Source organism: Sphaeramia orbicularis, chromosome 16 (genome assembly GCF_902148855.1).
Source record: "Sphaeramia orbicularis chromosome 16, fSphaOr1.1, whole genome shotgun sequence".
In the NCBI taxonomy this organism is placed as follows: domain Eukaryota; kingdom Metazoa; phylum Chordata; class Actinopteri; order Kurtiformes; family Apogonidae; genus Sphaeramia; species Sphaeramia orbicularis.
In genome coordinates, this window is record NC_043972.1 from 44,469,577 (window position 1) to 44,491,590 (window position 22,014).

Genomic DNA, 22,014 nt, shown 5'->3' on the forward strand with positions numbered 1-22,014 from the left:
TTGGTTTATATTAGTCTTCTGTACAGCACTTTGGTCCACTGTGGTTGTTTTAAAGTGCTTTACAAATAAAGTTAGATTGGATTAAGTATTTTTAGTTTTTTTTTTTGTAAACTAATAATGTGGTGACAAATACATACAATACACTATTATGGACTCAGGCACACATGAACACTATTGTAATGTTTCACTATTTTACGTAGCAGTTACTTGTAATAGAAATACTTAATAAACTGCACTGAAAGGAGCGTCATACACACACCGACTAAACACTCCTACTGGTTCCAAAACAATACGCGTCATATTTGACCGACTTTCCCAGACTGGGGAAACCAAAGCAGAGGGAGACCCCCACTGGACACAACAGACATGTTTCCTGTCTGTGTACTGATGTGACACTGCCCCCTACTGGTGATACAGCATCAAAACACACACACGTTCAGTTGAGCATTAGACAGGAAGGAGCACAGGCTTTACAAGTGGATTAATCAGCAGGTTCACAGAGGCTTTATTTTGAAACACTAAGTACATTAAATATGTCCATGTAAATCATACCAAGAACACAGTTGTAAGTAGTGAAGTCACCATTTCTCATACATGTGATTTGTAAATTCATCAGGGGTTTCTTGTGTACAAATGTGAAGGAAAAACTTGACATTATGCAGATTTTATGTAGAAATCAGCTGGATTAAAATGACAAAAATACAATTTTCTCAATAAAAGGCAGAATTCTGACTGGAGTTCTTCCTTTACTTATGTGAAAATTGACCACTTATAAATACATGCCGTTACAAAGTAGAACTAACCTCATTTATCCAGTGTTAAAATGAGTATTGTGTTGTTGTATTGACAACTGTTCACTGAGACCATTCATAAATGATTATCACAAGATGGTCTGTATTATCAACTTCTAAAGGATGCATATAGGACTAAGATATATGTAGATTTATACCATGAAACAGTCTTATCTAGAAAAAGAAAATACAGAGAAGACATTTTGAAAGGTTTTATTCAAGAACATTAAGATCAACCATTGAAGCAAGAAGAGTTTACTTTTCTCCTAATAGAACATAATTTAACAGATTACTTCAGACAAGCAAGATCACTTCATTTTTTTTGGGATATCAAAGTTTTGACCAAATACAGGTTCCAAAAAGACATTTTATGTGGCATTTCCATTGACTAAAACTCAGGTCAAAATATAGTACTTCATAACATTTGGTAAGCCGTTTTTTTTTTTTTTTTTTCCCAGTCTGACATTAAAATAGAAGATAAAAGCAAAATTCCTATTCTTCCTAGAATTTTAACAATGTGCTTTAGCTGCCATATAGTGTTTAATATTAGCCTTAAACTCCAACTCGTTGGAAAATATCAATCAGCAGTTAAAAAGAAAAACAAAATTGACCGCTATGACACCACACCTACAGGATATGGACGGTAATCGTTTTTAAATGGATATAAAATTGATATGACTGTGACGACAACTTTTGTTACATCAAGTGCAAGCCCAAAACAAACCTATAAATGACATGTATAATATAAAACTTGGTAAAAAATACTTATTTTAAAACTGTACAATCACCAAGTACACAGAGTGAGCACATCAGTCATTATTCATTTGGCTTCAGTGGCTTCGGCCTTTGGCTCCTGTGGAAAGAAAACAGATGAGTTTGGTAAATATTAAAGTGGATTCTTTTCTATTATGATTATTAAGATACAATGCAAACCTCGGCCTTGCTGTTCCCATTTTCCGCTGGCTTGGCCTTCTTTTGTTTGGGTGCCTTCTAAAAAACAAGATGACAATAATCAACAGATTAGACCACTCCCACTAGTATACAATTATTGCACAACACAGAAATATAATAAAAACAGCCCTGGACTAAGGGAGGTCTTTTTTCCTCTCCACTAACTACAGATTTTGCATGACTTTAATATTTACCACATAGTATACAGCTGTGTCCTGTTGTAATTCAAGCATTACACCAGTCGGTTTCATACCTTTGCTGCCGGTTTTCTGGTCTTGATTTCCCCTAATGGTTTCTGAGGTCTCTGCAAAAGAAAAAGAGAAGAAATGTCTAAACTGTATAGCAAACCAAATAAACTACAAAGGTGTGGTTGGAGACACTGAGCAGATAATGCTGCGTAGCAATTAAAAAACACTGAAAATACATTGTCTTGATACATATTACTCCAGTAATACACCTGAGTGCCAAATAATAACCCAACTGCTAATCCTGTAACTCTTGGACTGTTTAATACATTGTTTTTATAAATCACTTTATTCCTCTTATTTATTGACTTTGAATGTTGAGATGCTGTTTGTTATTGTCTGTTTAATTATATTTATCTGTTCTATCTTATACTGGAGTTGCACTTATATTTTGTTGTAAACTGTGCAATACCAATAATGTTCATGTATTCATATTTCAGCTGAGAAAAAAAAAAACCTTCATCAGAGAGGAATTGTTGATTTGTAATATGCTTACCGTAGCAATCCGTACGGATCTTCGTTGCTGAAAACAGGAGAAAAACTGTTAGTTAAATTAAGTAAACCACACTTTAATAGCATTAGATGCATAAGCAAATGATTGATAATTTGTCTGAATTTTATTAACTAGATTGCATTAATCATGGATCTTCAAGTAGGCTGGAAACAATAAAAAAAAAACTAGATCATCATAAACAAAACTGAGTTTCAGATAATGTAAACAAACAAGTTAATTTAACCCACCTCTCCAGCGGGGGTCTGAAAAGGCAAGAAGAGAAAAATATAATGTTATATTACGATATCAACACTATAATTGTTAGGTCATAATGAATCAACACACACACACACACACACACACACACACATAACAGTCAGTAGTTTATTGCACACGACATCTGCAGAGCCCTGCTGTTTTTCCCGCTCAGATTTGAATTCGAAAACGAGGCTGTCCTGTCACCATGACACCCACTTGGCGCCTTGACAGCTTCCTTTGTTTTGTATCAGTGCGCGCCGACACACAGCTGTTGTCAAACTGATAAGATCGCTGCTTTGACCAAAAAAAAAAAAAAAAAAAAAAAATCACCGTCTACCGAATTGACATAAATGCAGCCAAATATGACGGATAGTGGTTTGTCTGAAAATTTAAATAACGCTTTTTTTTTTTCAAACCAAAAAAATACCGATTTTGTTTGGTATAAAGATATTTTTAGGCATACAATATCCTCCAAAGGGGATTAACTACCAAACCCCGTCATGCACATTAGCCTCCGCCTAAAGACACAATATTAACCTTTAAACACGATTATTTAAATTGGCTATCGTTCTCTTTTAAGCTTCAAATAAGATAAACTAATCCACACCGATACGTCACCGTTAGGACTCGCGCGTGCACTAATATATTTATTTTTATTTATTTTATTTTTTTTGCAAATCAAATTCGTCTCCGCTGATAGATAAGGTGTTCAGATTTTACTTGGTATGCATGTTCAAGTTTGACTTTTCTCATGCAAAACAACGTCAAAAAAAAAAAAAAAAAAAAAAAACAAGAACATGAAAAACCTCCCCTCCCCCAACTTCTTGAAATTAAAATAGGCTGAGCTTCATCTGCTTAACAGGGCTGTGGCGCAGGACGTGAATTTAGTCCAATACACTTCAACAGTCCCAGGTTAACCTTGACGGAGATGTAATATTGTATTATCTGGGGCAAATAAAATAAAAAATGTGTGTTGTAAAGCGTGGGAGGATGCCTAAACAGGTCCCCCGCTCTGACCGCCATGGCTGTAACGTTTGTTAGTGATGATGACGTTCCTCTGATGCACAAATATCCTTCACAGACCTTTTACGTTTAGCTCAACTTAACACCGCCAAACCTAGTGCAACGACTTTAACACACACATACTTAGAAATATCTTACCTTTGCTTTGCCCATGTTGGTTGTTAGAAATGCAGGAAAAAAAAGTCACAAAAATTTAACTGTAAAAACAGCCTTGTACAGAGAGGATTACACACGACAAGCGACCGCTCTCTGTGTAAAATGGCGAATGTATAATGCAAACCAATGTTTTCGTAGTTTATACACTGACATATAAGAACGAAACTGGTTTGAACCGGTTTTGTGTTTCGGCGGCGCTCATTGGATAGAGTCTGTCACGTGGTTACAGACACCGCCCATTAGTTTAAAAGTCTGGAAGACGGTCTAGCTCAAATATCGAAAAGTATCGCGAGGTGGCGCTACGTTAAAGGTTTCTATGACATTTATGTGGAGAAGATATTTATCTCACCGTGATTTCACAAAAAAAAATAATGATATTCCATGTTTTGAATTATATCATGTTATTTTTTTATATGGATAATTTGGCCTCATCTGTTTCAGATATTATTAACCCTTTCATGCATAGTGGTCACAGTTATTCTACAATAGTTCTCATATATGCATATTTTGTTGTTTTAGTTCCACATCAGCCAACACAGCGGACACTTAAATGCATCATCCCATACACTGCAATTCATACCATTACTGTAATTTTACTGTTCTTGATAAACCTGATCTAGAGTAACATGTTTAAGTGTAAATCAAGTGCTTGTTATTGTTGTAAGTCTGTAATTAACAGTTTTGTTTTGTTTTTTGTATTAACCCTTTCATGCATAGTGGTCACTACAGTGGACAGTTATTCTACAGCGGTTCTCTTCTATATTGATGGGTTTTGTTGTTTTATTTACATATCAACCAGCACAGTGGACCCTTTTCTGTTCTTGATAAACCTGATCTGCACTAGGGTCAAAACACAGTATTCGAAATCTCTCTGACGGGGCATTTTAGACACAATTTGACAGATTAGTGTTGTTAAATGACCCACATTTTTACTTTTAAGTTAATTTTTGTTTTAGTTGGACCATAAGGGATTATCCAAAACAAGAATCTACTTTATATTGAAATTAATGTTGGAATGGCAATCAATTAAAGTTCGCTCTCTGATGGGAAATTACTGTGTTTTGACCCAGTAACATGTTTGAGTGTAAATCAATTATTACTAATTGTTATTAGACTGTAATTGACAGTTTTCTCACACAAAAAGTTTTTTTTTTTTTTTGTGCATATTATCTCCATGAAGTGAGTAATAACCAGTATCAGAGTATGTTAAAACGTGAGAAAACATCAGATTAGCTGCAAGAAAAATGTTTTTATTTCATAGTTTTCACATAGTTTATCACTTTCTGATGATGAGTTTTAAATACAGGGTGTCCCATAAGTCTCCGTACATAGGAAAAATAAACGTTTTTTGACATAAACCATTTTTATTTATATAATATGCTCTATATGACTGCCATTTTGTCGGGAACACAATTCAATGCGTGTCCTCCACTGTTGAAGAACTATAAAGAAGAAATATAAAGAAATACATGTTAGAACCATATATGTATGGAATGTATTATGTCTCCTATGTATGGAGACTTATGGGACACCCTGTACATGTTTCTTTGCTTCAAAACTTAAACACACAGTGTTCAAATGAGTGGACATTTTTGTAACTACATGACAAATAGGTTAATTTAAAAAATTTCAATCGCATCGTTTTTTTCATGCCTAAAGAGGAATAAAAATACTTGGGCGAAAAAAATCTTGACTAAGGTTCTCATAATTCATGCATGAAAGGGTTACGTTGTCTTTTTTTTTTGTTTGTTTGTTTTTTGCATATTATCTCCATGAAGTGAGTAATGACTGGTATTAGCATATTAAAATGTGAGAAAACTGCAGATTAGTAGCATTAAAAATGTCTGGTAAAGGTTCATACTGTCTTCCACATATAATTATTGTAGGTAATTCATTTATCAGACAAACTAGTAAAGCAAGTAAACAAACAACTATCCCTGTCTGAGAAATGAATTACCTGTATGAAGCATTAAAAATGTTTTTATTTTGTAGTTTTCACACAATATATCAGTAAATACATGTTTCTTTGCTTCAAAAATTAAATGCATGGTGTCCGGCTGAGTGGACATTTTTTCAACTCCCTAAAGAAAAGGTTCATTAGAAAATTTTCTTTAGACATGTTTTTTTCATGCCTTAAGAGGAATAAAAACACTCAGGAAAAAAAATCTTGTTTAAGGGTCTCATAATTCATGCATGAAAGGGTTAATATCATTTTATTATTAGGTAAATATCATATCCATTGTGCAAAATGGAAAATTAACAAGCCCTCCTTTTCTGGTTTTACAAACAAATTTAAAATGTTTGTCTTGGCCTTAAGACAATTGGAAAAAAAACAAAATTGCAATGAAAATAAAGCAGAACATTGATCATTACTTATTTTAATTTTTAAAAAAGTCTTCTATGTTGCATCTCTGCTCCTTTACTTTAAATTGCCTGATTATTTACACTGCATTGTTTTTGAATGTTTTTTTCTTGCCCTACACATCCCCATGATTGTTGTACTTTATTTTATGTTCATTTGTATTACTATGTTATGTCCTCATTGAGAGTTTGTATTTTTTCACAAGTTCAATAAAAAAAAAAAAAAATCTTACCATGTTGATTTTTTTTTTCTCCATATAAAGTGGTCACTAGTGTCAAAGCGGAAGTAAGGATGACACTGTTTAAGTATAAATGGGTGACACGGGTATTAGATTATCACAAGCCTATTGCTAAATATTTGATTGAAACAAGAGAAATTATACAGACACATTTTAATTTGTTGTGTTGTTTAAAATTAAGATTCCATTTCAAGTATTAGAGAAGTATTACATATTTAATTTGTAGCTCTGTGGGTTAAACCTTTCTGTTTGATAAAATAATTTGCAAGTCAACAAATATACAGCAGTACATGAATCCAAGTGCAACTGTTCAAATACAGTCATAACCTTAAGAGAACAAAAGGACAGATTCCTACATTATTGTTACATCTGAAACACAGTAATCACTTTATTCTGTTTTATTATGCTTGTCAAAATGTAGTTATACTCATTACCTCACTCAATACTTGACACTTCCTTTGGGCTTGAACAAAAAAAAAATACACTAACAGTACAACAGTAACAATCTCTATTCATCTGGAGAAACGTTTTGGAAACATTTCCAGGATTCCTTGCTTGATCTTGTTGAATCTCACGTTCAAATCAACAGCATGCTTCTCACAGTTTACACAACCATTGAACTACATCTTGAACAGATATTTGCACATATGAGTCTCTCTTTTAAAAATCTACAATTGTAAAAATCACAGTTGCTCTGCCGCCCCATAGAGGTAATTTCCCTCTCATCTTGTACAAATCAGCAACAAGATGAACACATATCCAGTTACTGTTCACTGTTGTGTTTCCCACAGGAGCCCTTATGAGAAGTCTAAACGCACTTCAACATGGGGGTGTCCTTCTGCGACTTCCTAGGCATGGCTGACTTGGCTGCATAAGTCTTTAAAAAAGGAGTCTCTCTTATGCTTCAGTGCTTCTAAGAAGTCCTGGACCCGTTCTTCCCGACAGACGATGTACTGCTGCAGTGCTTCTTGTTGTCTTTGGGTGTCGGCGGGCTTTCCATTCCCATGGTGCTGCATTTGCTGTGCTACACATGCACGTTCTGCCTCAAGCTGTGCTAAGGCCTGGCGCTCTTGATGAAGCTCTCTGGCTCTCTGAAACACAACATGGATTATAATTCTAATTAATCATATGAGAATAAAACACAGAAAATGTTTTCGGTCATATAATCGAAGAGGGAAACTGAATTTACAAATGCATTACGTTAGAGCAACTATTAAAAGGATGTGTGTTTCAATCACAAGTGTTGTATTATGGAAAAGCAAAAACATAAACCAGGAAAATATAAAACACAATCTGTAAAGGGGACCATGAAGTGTTATGTCTGAAATGTACTCCATTTCGGACATAAAGTGATGTTGAGGAGCCAGAATGAGGTAGTTGTACATTATATGACTGTCTTTTTTTGTTTGGCTTGTTGCCTTTGATATTCTGGAGTGTTCTAATTAAATGTGTGGTTTCTTTTTGCCTTTTGTTCACCTTTGTATTTTATTCCTGCTTATGTTTGAAATAAAGTTTATTATTAAGTCATTAAGTAACTGCTTTAAATACAGGTTTCTACAAATTAAACTAAGACCTTTTTAAGACTTAGAACAGAATTTAATATCCATTTCATATCCTAATTTGTGGCCATACTGGCAAAAATGTGTGACTCCTACAATTTAGGAAAATTTATTTATTTACTCCAATGCCTTAATTCATATTGTTCAGAGTCATTTCTCAATGTGGGCTGCAAAGTTAGCAATAAGTGGTTCCTAATTTCAGTATAAATTGCTGTGTTGGAACAGGTAGAAACAGGTAGACTAATGTTACTTTCTTTGCAGCTTGGACATTTAACAGACACATTTAAACACAATACAGCCAACAAGTTTATGGAAATATAACTTAAAACCAAATATATCAAATTGAATACATTTTAAAGAGTTTTTTCAGGTATTAAATGAACATTTATAAATTCAAGACTTTTAAGAATTTTTAAGACCCCTGCAGGAACCCTGTAAATACACACCAGTAAATGAGAAATTATTTGTTTTGGAGAACACAATGTAGATCTACACTGAAATCTTGGGGATTCTCAATATTTAATGCATAAAATCAGACAAGTTTTTTCATAAAGCAAGGTTGCAGAAGAGACCTGTGACCACTAAATCTTCATTTTGCAAAAACATTTATAAGTGATGCCGTGCAATACGCTTGTGTAATGCAACGGCCCAAAAACATCTACTTCATATTCTCTTCTGTTCATCGTATATTTTGTTGTGATGGAAAGAACACTGCTTATGCAACTTATTTTCCCTATTTGGACAACCCTGTGTGTACTTCCTGTTGGTGTGGAGTGCCTGTCAAAAACACCAGGGCATTTCTGGGTGGCGTAGTGGCTGCAAACAGTCCTGACCAGTGACAATATATCTAGGAATGTGTTGACGAGATCTCCAGACGTTCCTCACATAAGGCGTGATTCTCACTTGCTGCAGTGTGTTTGGGAATTTGGTACTTGTGTACACATTATCATCTCCCAGTGTTTATTATAACTGTCTACGTGCTTCTGTAGACAAGTAGCCAGGTGATAATGCATGGTCAGAGGAAAAGAACAGGTGCAGCAGAGAGAGAATAGAAACAGTGAAAGGCCCATCACAAATGCAGTAAACGGCTGCAAAATCGTTGTCATCATAGATGCTAAAATTGCTGAAAGACACGTTTTTTTGTATTGGAGTTCTTTTTGGACTTATATTATCATATTATTTATATTTTGCATTGTTATTCAGTTTGTACCTTGCAGTCTGGATAGTCTTCTCCCCAGACAAACATAGTAGCCAAAATTAAAACCTGCGATTTTACTGTTGTAGGTTAAACTTGAATATGTTCCACGTTTCCATTTAGTATTTTATATACCAGTATTTATGTTAGAACACTTCTCCTGTTTGACTTTTATGTCCCAGACATTGGCATTTTAGACGACATTAACATTTTATTTCACTATTTATTTGAAACTACATTTGAAATGTATTTTCCATTTAACTTTATACATTTTTACACATGTATTTTGTTATATTTGTATTTCAAAATGCAATATGAGATTTTAATCATGTTGCAAGGCCTTATTAGAGTACTTGCTTTGTGACACTGAGACCTTATTTGCAATAAAAATGTAATGGCAGTTAATGGTGACAGAAAAATAATTTTTTTATAACCCCTCTGAATTGTGCTTTCAACCATACATATGATGTTTTGTCTAAAATAAAATATTACAAGTCAATCAAGGCAGTAACGAAACATTTAGAGTTGGGCAAAACAGTTCAGAGGACTGCATCTCTATTCTTGTATTTTATTCTTTTGTTTTGGTTTTTATTTATTCTTCTGTACAGCAATGTGGTCCACTGTGGTTGTTTTAAAGTGCTTTACAAATAAAGTATATACAGAGAGAACTCAATTCTTAATCTTCCCCTGTAAGTCGCTTTGGAAAAAAGCGTCTGCCAAAAGCATAAATGCAAATGTAAATCTCTTGTCTCAGGTGATACACATCACCAACACCAAAACACCCTGAGCATATTTTACCTCAATCTTCAAGAGCAATGTAATAAATTACTAAAAAAGTGGAAATCACTAAAGTCTGTTCATGTTGAAGATGCACAGAAAGGTTAACCGACTGAACAGACCGTGTGGAGAGAAAGTTATGATGAAACTATAACTCTACTGACATGAAAAAAGATCTTTTAAACTAAAAAACATCATATACGTAACTCATGGAATGTTTCAAACAGCATCAGAAAATTAGTTATTTCTTTCCATTGACTGTGATGCATTTCTTTTCCTCACACTGGAACTGGCAGGATCATCCATTTCTTCAGTCAGTTAAAAACATAGTATGCTGCTTATGGTTACAGCAAGGTCTCTTTATTATGATGACATATTATCATGCCAATTCTAATCCCATTTACCTTTTCCAGTGATAATTTCTGTACTGGGGACAAGACAAGAAACAGAATAACAGTTTGTCAAAGAGCCTTACCTGGATGGAACTGTGATTTAACTGATATTCGATAATAGCTTGACAAAAGTTCCAAAACGAATACTCGGGCCACAGAACAGACTGAAAGACTACACATGAGTGTGAGGTCTGCAGGATAGAAGATGAAAAGACAAGTTAGTCTGTTTCATTAGTACACATCCAAGAAGAGAATGTACCTCTGTGCTATTTCACGTCTCAAATGGAGGCATAATGACACGTATACTTTTTTATTCCTCACCTGCCAAAGGAGGAAGTCACTGAGACGCACCTCTCCAGAGGTTCGAATGAGCAGGTCAGGATTGGGGGAATTATTGGTGTACAGACATTCGCTAAGTAACGCTTCGGAAACATCACTGAGCACCACAGAGACACAAACAGCTTGTTAGAGCATGAACTCCCCAGGTTTCCTTCTGTTAAGCTACGCATGTCGTAACATGGGCGTTTGTAAGATACTGACAAGATCAACCTGTTATTTAGCTCTGTTTTTATCTTTACCTTGGTCTGATTAGGCCTTTCTCCACTCCCCAAGCCATTTCTCTGATTGCGTTGGCAATTTCATGCCTAGATGTGTAGGCAAAACACACATTCAGGAAACATCTGCAAAAACAAGAAGACATCACCACAGATCCAAATTAGTCCATGGCTGCTAAATAAACAGTATACAGCCTGGTGATATGTGTCTTTAAGTATAGTGTATGATTTATATCCATGGTCAACCTCAGATAAAAATGCCTCCAAATGTCATATAACCATTTTTGTGTGTATGTGTATACTTAATAATCCAGTAACTTAACTATTTTTGCTCATATTACAGATCTGTGGTTGTTAACCTGAAAGGTGGACTTGAAGCTAATATAAAATCTGTTGAGTCACTAATGATTAAGGCATTGCAGAGGCCAAATGTTTCCAAAAAATGTTAATATTTGGCTTATGTAATGCCTCCCAGTAATTTATTTCTACACCAGTTCTTTGTTCTAACAGAAAAGAAAGTACATAAGCAAGACAAAACGGATACATTTTTTAGCCCACTAACATTTTTTTTTTAATTGAAAGTAATTTCATGGCGTAATAATGTGGTTTAGATTAAGCTGTCTGTTTCACCTCTAATTTTACATTTTAGAACTTGGCCATTTTTTCCACTCATAACAGTTTTACAATGTAAAAAAAAAAAAAAAATCAACCTATTCACTATGACATGAAGTTAGCTGTTAATATTATTTCTAAAATTGTATCAACACTGTGTGTGCATGCTGCAGTGACATGAGATTTACTCCTTAGATACTCAAAGTTAGAACTGAAAAACATTTTTAACCCTTAAAGACCTAGAACTATATTTGTCATGGCTTCTAAAATGAATTTCCCTCTATGTTTACCTTTCTTAAGGAAAGGTTTCAGGTCATTTTGCAGTGAAAATCATAAATTTTCCTATATTTAATTTACTGACCACGTAGAGGTTTATAAAAGCTCAGAGTAAATTCAGAGTTTTTACATCAAAGTAAATTGAAGAAAAACCAGACTGATCTCATGAAATCGTGTTGTATGTCACACCAGTTCTTATGGCATTTGGCGTGCTATAGGTACGCATTTTCATTCTTCTGCGTGTTATTCAACACCATTTGATCGTGTGTCAATTTACACCAAGATCTTCGTAACTGCTAACCCTAACCGCTAATCGCATGGTATTTGACGCACCGTGAACATACATGCGGAAAGCTTATAATGCATACAGTTAACACACCAATTAAAAGTGGTGTGTATATTTACAAAATTCATGAAAAAAATGGACTTTTCAGCAAACAATACAAAGAACTGATTGTACAAACAATTGTCTACAATAATTTCCATTTGTCAAACTACATAGGTTTTACTGGTAAATCAGTGTTGTAAAAGATGATAGCGTTTCCATGTTCACTACAGAACCTCTGAATATCCAAATGGGTCAAATCTGATGCCAGTGAAAAGCTGAGAATCTGTATTTAACATGAATTATTTCAATGTATTGATAGAATTCGTGGTTCTTCAGTTATTTAACATTTTAGATCAATATATTCTTTTGATCACCGGCAACTGTGTAGGTGTTTGAGGGTTAAATACTTGACATGTGAGTACATATACTACATATACTACTGATAAAAGCACAAATGACAAAAACATTTACTTATTGTGATTCCTGGTTCGGACAACAGATTCAGCAATAAGCTGCTGAAGGTCAAGTGGCAGCATGTTCAAATCACCCAGCACTCGGATACACACTCCATGGCTCTCAAGCTTGTCCCTAGAGAAAAGAGAGAAGAGAGGTTCCTGAAAAACAAGAAATGCACGAGGGAGAACAGGTAGAACGAGAACACTGTTCCATTTATGTCAGAAAGCAGCAACATCGGCGTGTGCCCTACAAACACACAAAGGCGTCTACGTGTAGATGCCATGTTGTTCCGGGGTTCGAGGTATGTGTGGTATTTCATTTGACAGTTAGCTCAAAGGAATTTCAAGTTTTGTTTGGGAATTCCTCTAAAATGACATCATGATTTTCACTTGTACAACAAATGTTAGAGTTCCCAATATTGGTTAAGAGCCAGTATTGGCCCTAAAGTAAAGAAATGTAATCGCACTTGGTAATATATGCACAGAATTAGAACATATTGCAAACATATTACAGTACATTCTGTTATTTGATTTCTACATTGATGACACTTCTTTTGTGGGCCTATTAACTTGGTAGAAGACCCTGTATATTCAAGATTAATATGAGGGAAAGCAAGCCAGACTTTGCTGAATCCTATCACCTGCCTCACCCTGGCATCATCTGAGCAGCTCCACAGCTGCAGTACTGCACAGCTGCCAACAGGTGTCAGGAGTGCAGTCTGGGCCACTCTTCAGTGAGGTTGAAGTAAAGAATGTGAAGGGGAGACGGCGCTGATGAAATACCGAGTGGACTTTGATTTAAGATTTCAGTTGGCTTAGACGTGAAGGTGTTTAATGGAAAAGGTATGGTTCACAAGCACAAGTAACACGGGTGTTTTGAAGGGTTGTGATCACATTTATCTTTAAGCAACTTCAGTTCACTAACTGACCATCTCCAAGTTCTCCTGATTCATGTGGGTCAGAATGTCCATGGGTCTTAAACATTTTGCCCAGACAAAGTCTCAAAACTTAACCATGTATTTATTTATATTTTTACTTTTCTGGTATGTCAGTGTAGGTGTGTCTGTATGTATGTAGGTATGTGAAGATGATAAATGAAGTTAACTGATCCAAGGGACTTGATTTTTCATATTATGATGATAGGAAGCTAAATAATAGACTGTTTTGTGGAGAAGGGGTGGGATTAAATAAATTATACTTCCTCCCACTCCTTTTCAAATGTGAAAATGAAGTCATACTTTGTTTTCATGTATATGTACAGGTTTTGGATTTTTGTTTGTTTTGTTTTCTTATAATCTGTTTCATTTCTAAAGACTAAAAAGGATTACTTTGTTTTGTTGCATATTCGAACTAAACTAAACTTTTGAAGGACAGAAAAATAATTTCCAAGACTACTGACAACCTGTAAGTACACAAGCAGACATACTTCAGGTAATATAATAAACTCCAATTGTCGATTGTTTTCATATTCGCTTCAAATACTATGAAGGTAACAGGCCATTTGTAGGAACTGAAACATGAGAGATCAAAAATTATCCAAAAATGCATCATTTATCTTCAAATAGCGACATCACAAATCTATCCCAGCACCTTAGCCCTCCATAAACGGAGGTCAAATCCAGAGATCTACTCCAGTTTTAAAATACCTTTTCAGTGTCCTTCCCTAAATATGATAGGCTTATTCATCGATTTTGAGGATTTTATAGGAATAACACCCTCTGCAGACCAATACAGATACTTCACTAAATGAGTATTTTCCCCCTAAATATTACAATAAAAATTCTGTCCATGTTACCTTCGATTTAAAAAATATCTCTAGACACAATGAAATGCAAAAACAACTACAACAGCTACAAACACTCAGACAAACATTGTCCTGGTTAGACTTTAAACTGTGGATACTGTGAATAATACTGGACGCAGCAGTTGCAGAAGCTTTAATCTGTCATAAAGATGTGCAGCCACAAGTTAAGCTATAAACTTAAATTACTTTAAGTGTTTATTTGGCTTGAAGTATATTCTTTATATTCTTTGGGTTTCACCGCAACACCAGGACATGTATCTGTATCCAAGATGTGTGTGTGCTCACTGTAACCCCTTCTGCAGTTCATACACTGACTTATACAGATCTGTGATCCATATTTGATATTTCAGATATTTCAGGTTTCTGACATAAAGAAACAATAGACATGCACATATTGGGGTGTGATCCCATCATTTTCTAATTGTTCTATTTTTTTTTTCATCCACACAGACTGGACTTTTTAAAAAAAAAAAAAAAAAAATCACTCTGGAATATGTTTTTATCAGTTTTGCAGCCAAATACACCATTTACATATGGAATGAGAAACCCAAACATAGAGAAAAATAAACTGCCATATAGTATATTGTATTATATATGGATGCTTCTATGAAACTGGGTTCACTTTGGTACCTGGCACTTTGCCAGCTTTTTAAACCCAATAGTAAAAGAGAAATGTAGACATATTTCCCCCCATGATGTACCTAATGATGACCTCAGATAAATGCAAAAAACATTATACACTTGCTCTGAGCCATCCTAAAATTAATGAATTTTTAATAAAATATTGGGGAGAAAAATAGGACCAAAATTTGGACATGAAAAGCTACCTAGGCGATAGTGCATTTTATCTTGAAAACATGGCTGTAAATGGTCTTAAATAGCGCTATAAATAAAGACACTGTTAAATCTGACGTGGTTTTTCTAATCCAGACATGTGGGTTTTTCATGAATCTCAGTCTCATTCCAGCTTTCGTGTGTAACCCATCATGTCCACTGGCAATACATGCAGAACCTGTCCATTTAAACACATTTAAATCGCAAGTCATTTTGCAACAGCAGTCATTTTTGTGAAACACTCTGCCTTGCATAATTAGTTACATTCTCAAAATGTACCTGTGAGAGAATAAGAAGATATTCAAAGAAAGAGTAGCGCATAATTGTTGTGTCCTTTTCACTGTTGTGTGGATTTTTGTATAAAAATAATATAAAAATGTGTTTCATCTGAAAAATAGTTTCTCTTTTATCTCTGTGAATATTTAATTTTAAAATAGACCCAAAGTGCTTCCAAACTTGCTTCATAACATTAGTCTACATCTGGTTTGAATTTTTTGCCCCTCTGTCCTGTTTTTAGGGACCAGTTTCATAGAAGCACCCATCTAGTATATTGTCGGCTCTGCGATGAACTGGTGACACGTCCAGGTTGTACCCTGCCTTCCCTCATAGGTAGCTGGGATAGGCCCCAGCACCGCTGCAACCCTCTCGAGGACAAAGCGAGTCAGAAGATGAATGAATAGTATATCGCAAACTACACTATATTTTGCAGTACACTACATTGCAAAATATCCATTTTAGTGAGGAAATGGCAAAATATTCCCAAACTTTTCCAGGTTTTTCCTGATTGATGTATGTGCATTCTCCTCCCAAGTTTATTTTTGATAGATGACCATTTTTAAGAGGTGACTCATACCCATTTCAGGCCCCAACTCTGTAGTAAACGCTAGTGTAGCATCTGGGACACTAAAAGGTTTCTATTGGACTGTTCTGATGCTTCTGAAAACAAGCTTACAATTTGGTTAGATTGTGAAGCACCGTACCACAATAAGACAAACTCCTCTTATCTGTGCAGGTGTTTATGCCCTCATGGTATTGTGTGTGTAAAACTAATTTTATGATTGAGGATATTTGCACATACTGTACATCCCTTTGTGACGCAAGCATATCGGAAGGTTTATTTAACTCATAAAAATAAGAACCTGTATAGGCCTAGTATGACCAATAAAATGCAATGCTGGGCAACAGCTGAGTGTAGGATCTTTTTTATAAAAGATTTTGCTGAATTTTCTCTCAAAATCACAGAACAGAAACTGAAACATGTTGACTGCACATACAGACAGCAGTGTCTGAGCAGAATGTTTGGCTCCTCCTTATATGACTTTGACCGTGTTGTGAATCACATGGTGTATAAAATGTGACTTCTCCCACATTACAAATAGAAGGCCATTATCTTCAATCTGATACTCACATTTCCTCCAAGAGTCTGACAAACTTCTGTCTAGCCAGCTCCATCAACCCTTCCACTTCATCTTTAGTGCGCTTGAAGTTCTCAATGCTGAAGGCATACACTGTTACCTCCTGTATGTTCAGATGTTTGCACCAGCGTAGTGTCTAATGGGAGGAAAGGAGTTCATATTTTAGAAAAGTAAGAGTAATTTCCCTGGTCACACGGGTTTGAGAAGACTAAACACAGCCTCACCTCTGCAAGCTTGTTAAAGCCCTGCATGTGTCCTTCCTCACGTTCTAAGTTGTTCTTCTGTGCAAAGCGACGGTTTCCATCCATAATGAAGGCCACATGCTTTGGTATAGGTCCTTCCTGAGAGAACCAATGCAAAAGCAGTGATGAGAACTGATAAAATGTTACTAACACCAGTAACATTATTGAATAGTTACTGGCCCAACGATTTCCCTTATGGTCAGTTTTACAGAAATTACACCTATTGCCATTGCTGTCTTTCTATTTGAAATAAAACCACACTCTGGACTGTTTTTCATCTCTGCCATGAATCTGTCTTGTTTCCAAAGTTTATACAAAATAGTTTGACAGCATTGTTTTGCACTGAAAAACATGCTGGCAGCAAACCAAACTGAAAAGCTCAGAGGCATATGATTCTTATAGAACAAACTATTTGGATCAAGTCCTTGATTTCCATTTCTAGTCTCAAGAAACAAGTACTGAATTGGAAATAAAGAAACTTTGTCAAGCACTAAACTTTCCTGGTGGCTTCTTAGTTTTATTTGCGAGAGCTTTTGAAACAACATACAAAATGTGCTGAGTGAAGAAAGTAGAATTCTTGACCTTGGAAATAAAGTTTGGATACATCAACTCATGTGTCTAATATCTGCGTAAAATATACTCTGTGATGAAAAGTTTGAGATTGATCTGAATATCACAAACTAACAAATTTATTATTAAAGATCATAGGGCTATGCTATAGATAAAATAAACAAGTTAGACAAATTGTGATACATGTAGACAGTGTTGACTCAGAGATTCCTTAGTTGAAAATCCTATCATTCAGGAGTGAATGGCTGTAACAGGGGTCAGTAACCCTGGTCCTAGAGAGCCACCATCCTGCATGTTTTAGATGTATCCCTCTTCCAACACACCTGATGGTCATTATCAGGCTTCTGCAGAGCTTGATGATAGGTTTATCATTTGAATCACGTGTGTTGGAAGAGGGATCCATCTAAAACATACAGGACAGTGGCTCTCTAGGACCAGGGTTGCTGACCTCTGGGCTATGAGAATTTCTTGCGGTGCAACACTGATAGCTCTGTGCTCATAGAAATTTTTAATGCCAGTTACACATATATAAATAGATGCAGATATAGACTTACCTTCAGGACACTGGCCGTTAGCTTCTGAAAGAAGTTTAATTCACCTTCCCGTATCCACGACATTTTTTGGCTTGATCCTGCCTGAAAACAGCTGATTAAATGTATATGTGGCGGCCTGACGACTCAAACCACACTGAAAAAGAGAAGTAACTAAATCACTGCTTAAGTTACACGGACGGTTGTATTAACGCGTCATCTCGGCGGTTTTTTTCCACGCAGCCCCAGATGGATTTCTCCTTTTACTGCCAGTTTGGCTCTGAGGCATGCAATGAATTAAGTGATATGAGCTTCAGGAAGCACAAATGGATTTACAAAACCGCCGAGAAAGAGTCACTATTAACGACAAACGCTTCATTCATTCGCGCTATGCAGCCATAAGCTGCTCTATTCATTAAAACTAATCTAATTTCAGCGCATTCACAGCCCCTTCCAACCACTTCCAAGTGACAGTTTTTACGATGACGTCCACTTCCGCATTAGAAGGAAGTGACGTTTCCGCGCTGTGATTACTTCCGGTAAGAAGGACGTAGATTTAACAGTCAAGTGGATGGGATAAATATATGTCTAATGTTCAGGCTGGAATTATGTCTTTTGGGCGAATGCATTAATTAAACAAACAAAACGTATATTACATTTAAAAAGTGGACGACTACTAATGTAGTAACCCATACTCAACCACTTCTACCCATAGACTTTAAAGGGAAATAATGACCGTGCTCTTGTCAGACTTTACCACAGCGCCGCCATCTGTGGAGGACCGAATCACAGCAGTTCCTGAATAAGCGACAAAAGAATCTCAGCAATTTATTAAGATATGAACAATTCATGACAATAAATTTGTTTCCCATTTCAAATACATTACTAATACATTATTTATTGATTCTGGATTATTGAAATGGCAGGAGCTAGTTAAGTTACAGACATTACTTGTTATGTTCAAGGCCAAAAGTAAAACACTAGCAGCTAAATTACAAGAACTGTTTGTCTTCACTTCAGAGAATGAAGAGCATAGAAGGAAAGGTCATTTCAAACACCAGTGTGCACGGACAGCTTTGAAGCAGATGTGTGTATCAGTTGTTGGTGTTAAGCTCTGGAATTCTCTTTATAATGAGTTGAAGGACTGTAAAAACATATTCCAACGGAAAAAAGTGTATAAAGAAAGAACAATGAGATTATATGAACAGTTAGAAGTTTTACATTTGGCTTTGTTACCTCCGCCAAGGAGGTTATGTTTTGCCAGGGTTTGTTTGTTTGTTTGTTTGTTTGTTTGTTTGTTTGTTTGTTTGTCTGTCCGTTAGTGTGCAACATAACTCAAAAAGTTATGGACAGATTTTGATGAAATTTTCAGGGTTTGTTGGAAATGGGATAAGGAAGAAATGATTAAATTTTGGTGGTGATCGGGGGTGGGGGGGCCCACGGGGGGGGCCACTGATCAGCCTTGGCGGAGGTCTGCGCTCTCCAAGTGCTTCTAGTATTGGATTTGTATTTTGTGACATTTATTTACTTGCTTTGGACTGGTAAAATGTTTTTGCGTCATTTCATCAGGTTTATATTTACCTATGTTTTGTACTTTCTGGATATATAGTTTTGCACTTGGTTTTGTATTCATTTGGTACTATCTTTGGATGTATTTAGTTTGGTTTGTCTGACTTTATACAGTATGATTTTATAGCTAGTTGTATATGGCTAACCATTAAGGTTATTATTATTATTTAGAAGGGGGCAGGAAATATAAGATTTTCTTCATCCTGCTCCTTTTCAAGCATGGGTGTGTACATGTTTGTTTACTTTATGATTATTGAATGTTTACTGATGAAATGCACAACCATGAACTAAATAAATAGATAGATAGATAGATAGATAGATAGATAGATAGATAGATAGATAGATAGATAGATAGATAGATAGATAGATAGATAGATAGATAGATAGATAGATAGATAGATAGATAGACTAGAAGCACTCGGAGAGCACAGACCTCCGCCAAGGCTGATCACTGCCCCCCCGTGGGCCCCCCCACCCCCGATCACCACCAAAATTTAATCACTTCTTCCTTATCCCATTTCCAACAAACCCTGAAAATTTCATCCAAATCTGTCCATAACTTTTTGAGTTATGTTGCACACTAACGGACAGACAAACAAACAAACAGACAGATAGACAGACAGACAAACCCTGGCAAAAACATAACCTCCTTGGCGGAGGTAATAATACAACTATGTATTCAAAGCAGTCCTTAATGGTATTTTCTTACTGATAAAAGGTCAGTCAGTCTTAGTTATCAAACATCACAGACAGATAAACCTTATTAATGAATTAATTGCATTAATATTTTTAGCTCGAGCTGTAATAACAAGCATATATGCAATGCATTGCATGAAAAGAGGAAAATTTCCCCCAGAGGCCTTTCAAAGAATATAACTCAGTGATAAAAGCAATCCCCTCTGGCTTACTTCATTTAATGAAAAATCACTTATCCTTCTGTCAAGAAATTAGGCCAGTGGGCACGTCTGTGTTGCTTTTGAATGGTATCAATATACAAGACAAGAAATGTAACAATAAATATATAAGAAAAATTTTTCAATTTAAAAATAGGTTTTCACTACGAGGAAAATTTTATTGGCGCTCTTATTTCGAGGACATAGACTGGGAAAAAGCATGGCTTTTACCTCACAAATGCTGTATCCATAACAAAGTAAAAGAAATTCATTTCAAAATTCTTCACAAGATATATCCTGTCAACTTTTTCATTTCAAAATTCAAGGATGTGGATAACTCCTGTGTTTTTTGTGGACATGCTGATGAAACTTTAAACCATTTGTTTTTTGAATGTAATATCACAAAGCAATTTTGGTCTAACCTGTGTTCTTATATCTTCACCCAAGTTAACATGTCATACTGTTTTTCCCTGAAAGATGTTATATGTTTTTATGAAAATAAGGACGAATGTCTGCAATATTTAGTTAATTTTTTATTTTATTGGGTAAATATTTTATTCATAAACAAAAATTTTCAGCCTCCAAACCAACCTTTCCTCTTTTTTTAATTGAATTTAATTCACTTCATAAATCATTCACCCTTGTCAGTGATTTTAAAAAAAAGGACATTTCTTGATAGTTATGATAAGTTATTTAATGTTTCCTCTGACATTTGATGAAATTTTAGATGAGAAATTATTTATGTATTTATTCATTTATTATTTATTTTTTGTATATGAATTATTGAAAATGTATTTGTTTTTATATCTATATTCTCTTGTATTGTATGTATTGTGTTATATGTTAAACGTTTGACAAAGTTTGTAAATTGATGTTTAAATAAAGTTGGGAAAAAAAATAAAAAATTCCCGGGGGTCACTTGGAGCCTATCCCAGCTACTTATGGTTGAAGGCGGGGTTCATCCTGGACATGTCACCAGTTCATCACAGGGCTGAAAATATAGAGACAAACAACCACTCTCACATTCACACCTATGGGCAATTTAGATTAACCAGTTAACCTATCAGTGCATGTGTTTGGATGGTGGGAGGAAGCTGGAGTACCCGGAGAGAACCCACACAGACACGGGGAGAACATGCAAACTCCACACAGAAAGGTCCCACCCCCTGTCGACAGGTGTTGGAATTGAACCCAGGACCTTCTTGCTGCGAGGCACGAGTGCTAACTACTGCACCACCATGTAATTTCACTATCCTAGTTTTTAATACTGAGGGATTTCAATCTGCTTTTATTCCGTACCTTCATCTCTATCTTTATCCTTTATTGTCTTGTCAGATTTCAAGTCATTTAATTACAGGGGGATAGATAGGGATAATTATTCATTTCATCATGTTTTGTTTGTCTCTTACACTGGCATTGGACCTCGGAGGCAGCATGTGATGGCCTTTCCTCTGGACGGAGGTTTTTAGTCCCAAGGTGCAGGACACAGCGT

General features: G+C 35.5%; 1 protein-coding gene across 3 annotated transcripts; it reads right to left on the bottom strand.

Moving 5' to 3' along the window:
* Window positions 1-988: 988 nt before the first annotated feature.
* On the bottom strand, window positions 989-18,566 carry dhdds (dehydrodolichyl diphosphate synthase). Of its 3 annotated transcripts, XM_030159296.1 has the most exons (10): window positions 18,085-18,533; window positions 16,943-17,059; window positions 16,712-16,854; window positions 12,682-12,798; window positions 11,019-11,120; window positions 10,792-10,876; window positions 2,484-2,510; window positions 1,996-2,046; window positions 1,725-1,781; window positions 989-1,644 (listed from the first exon to the last, which is right to left on the bottom strand). In XM_030159296.1, the coding sequence occupies exons 1-10, from the start codon at window positions 18,145-18,147 to the stop codon at window positions 1,612-1,614; spliced, it is 795 nt and encodes a 264-aa protein (XP_030015156.1). In that variant the 5' UTR covers window positions 18,148-18,533; the 3' UTR covers window positions 989-1,611. The 3 variants fall into 3 exon arrangements, 2 of the variants coding, with proteins under 2 accessions (XP_030015156.1, XP_030015155.1); XM_030159295.1 differs by lacking the exons at window positions 989-1,644; window positions 1,725-1,781; window positions 1,996-2,046; window positions 2,484-2,510 and adding exons at window positions 6,719-7,608; window positions 10,524-10,631 and having other exon boundaries at window positions 10,762-10,876; window positions 18,085-18,566; XR_003937814.1 differs by lacking the exons at window positions 989-1,644; window positions 10,792-10,876; window positions 11,019-11,120; ... (2 more) ...; window positions 16,943-17,059; window positions 18,085-18,533 and adding exons at window positions 2,729-2,743; window positions 3,900-4,119 and having other exon boundaries at window positions 1,719-1,781.
* Window positions 18,567-22,014: the final 3,448 nt, after the last annotated feature.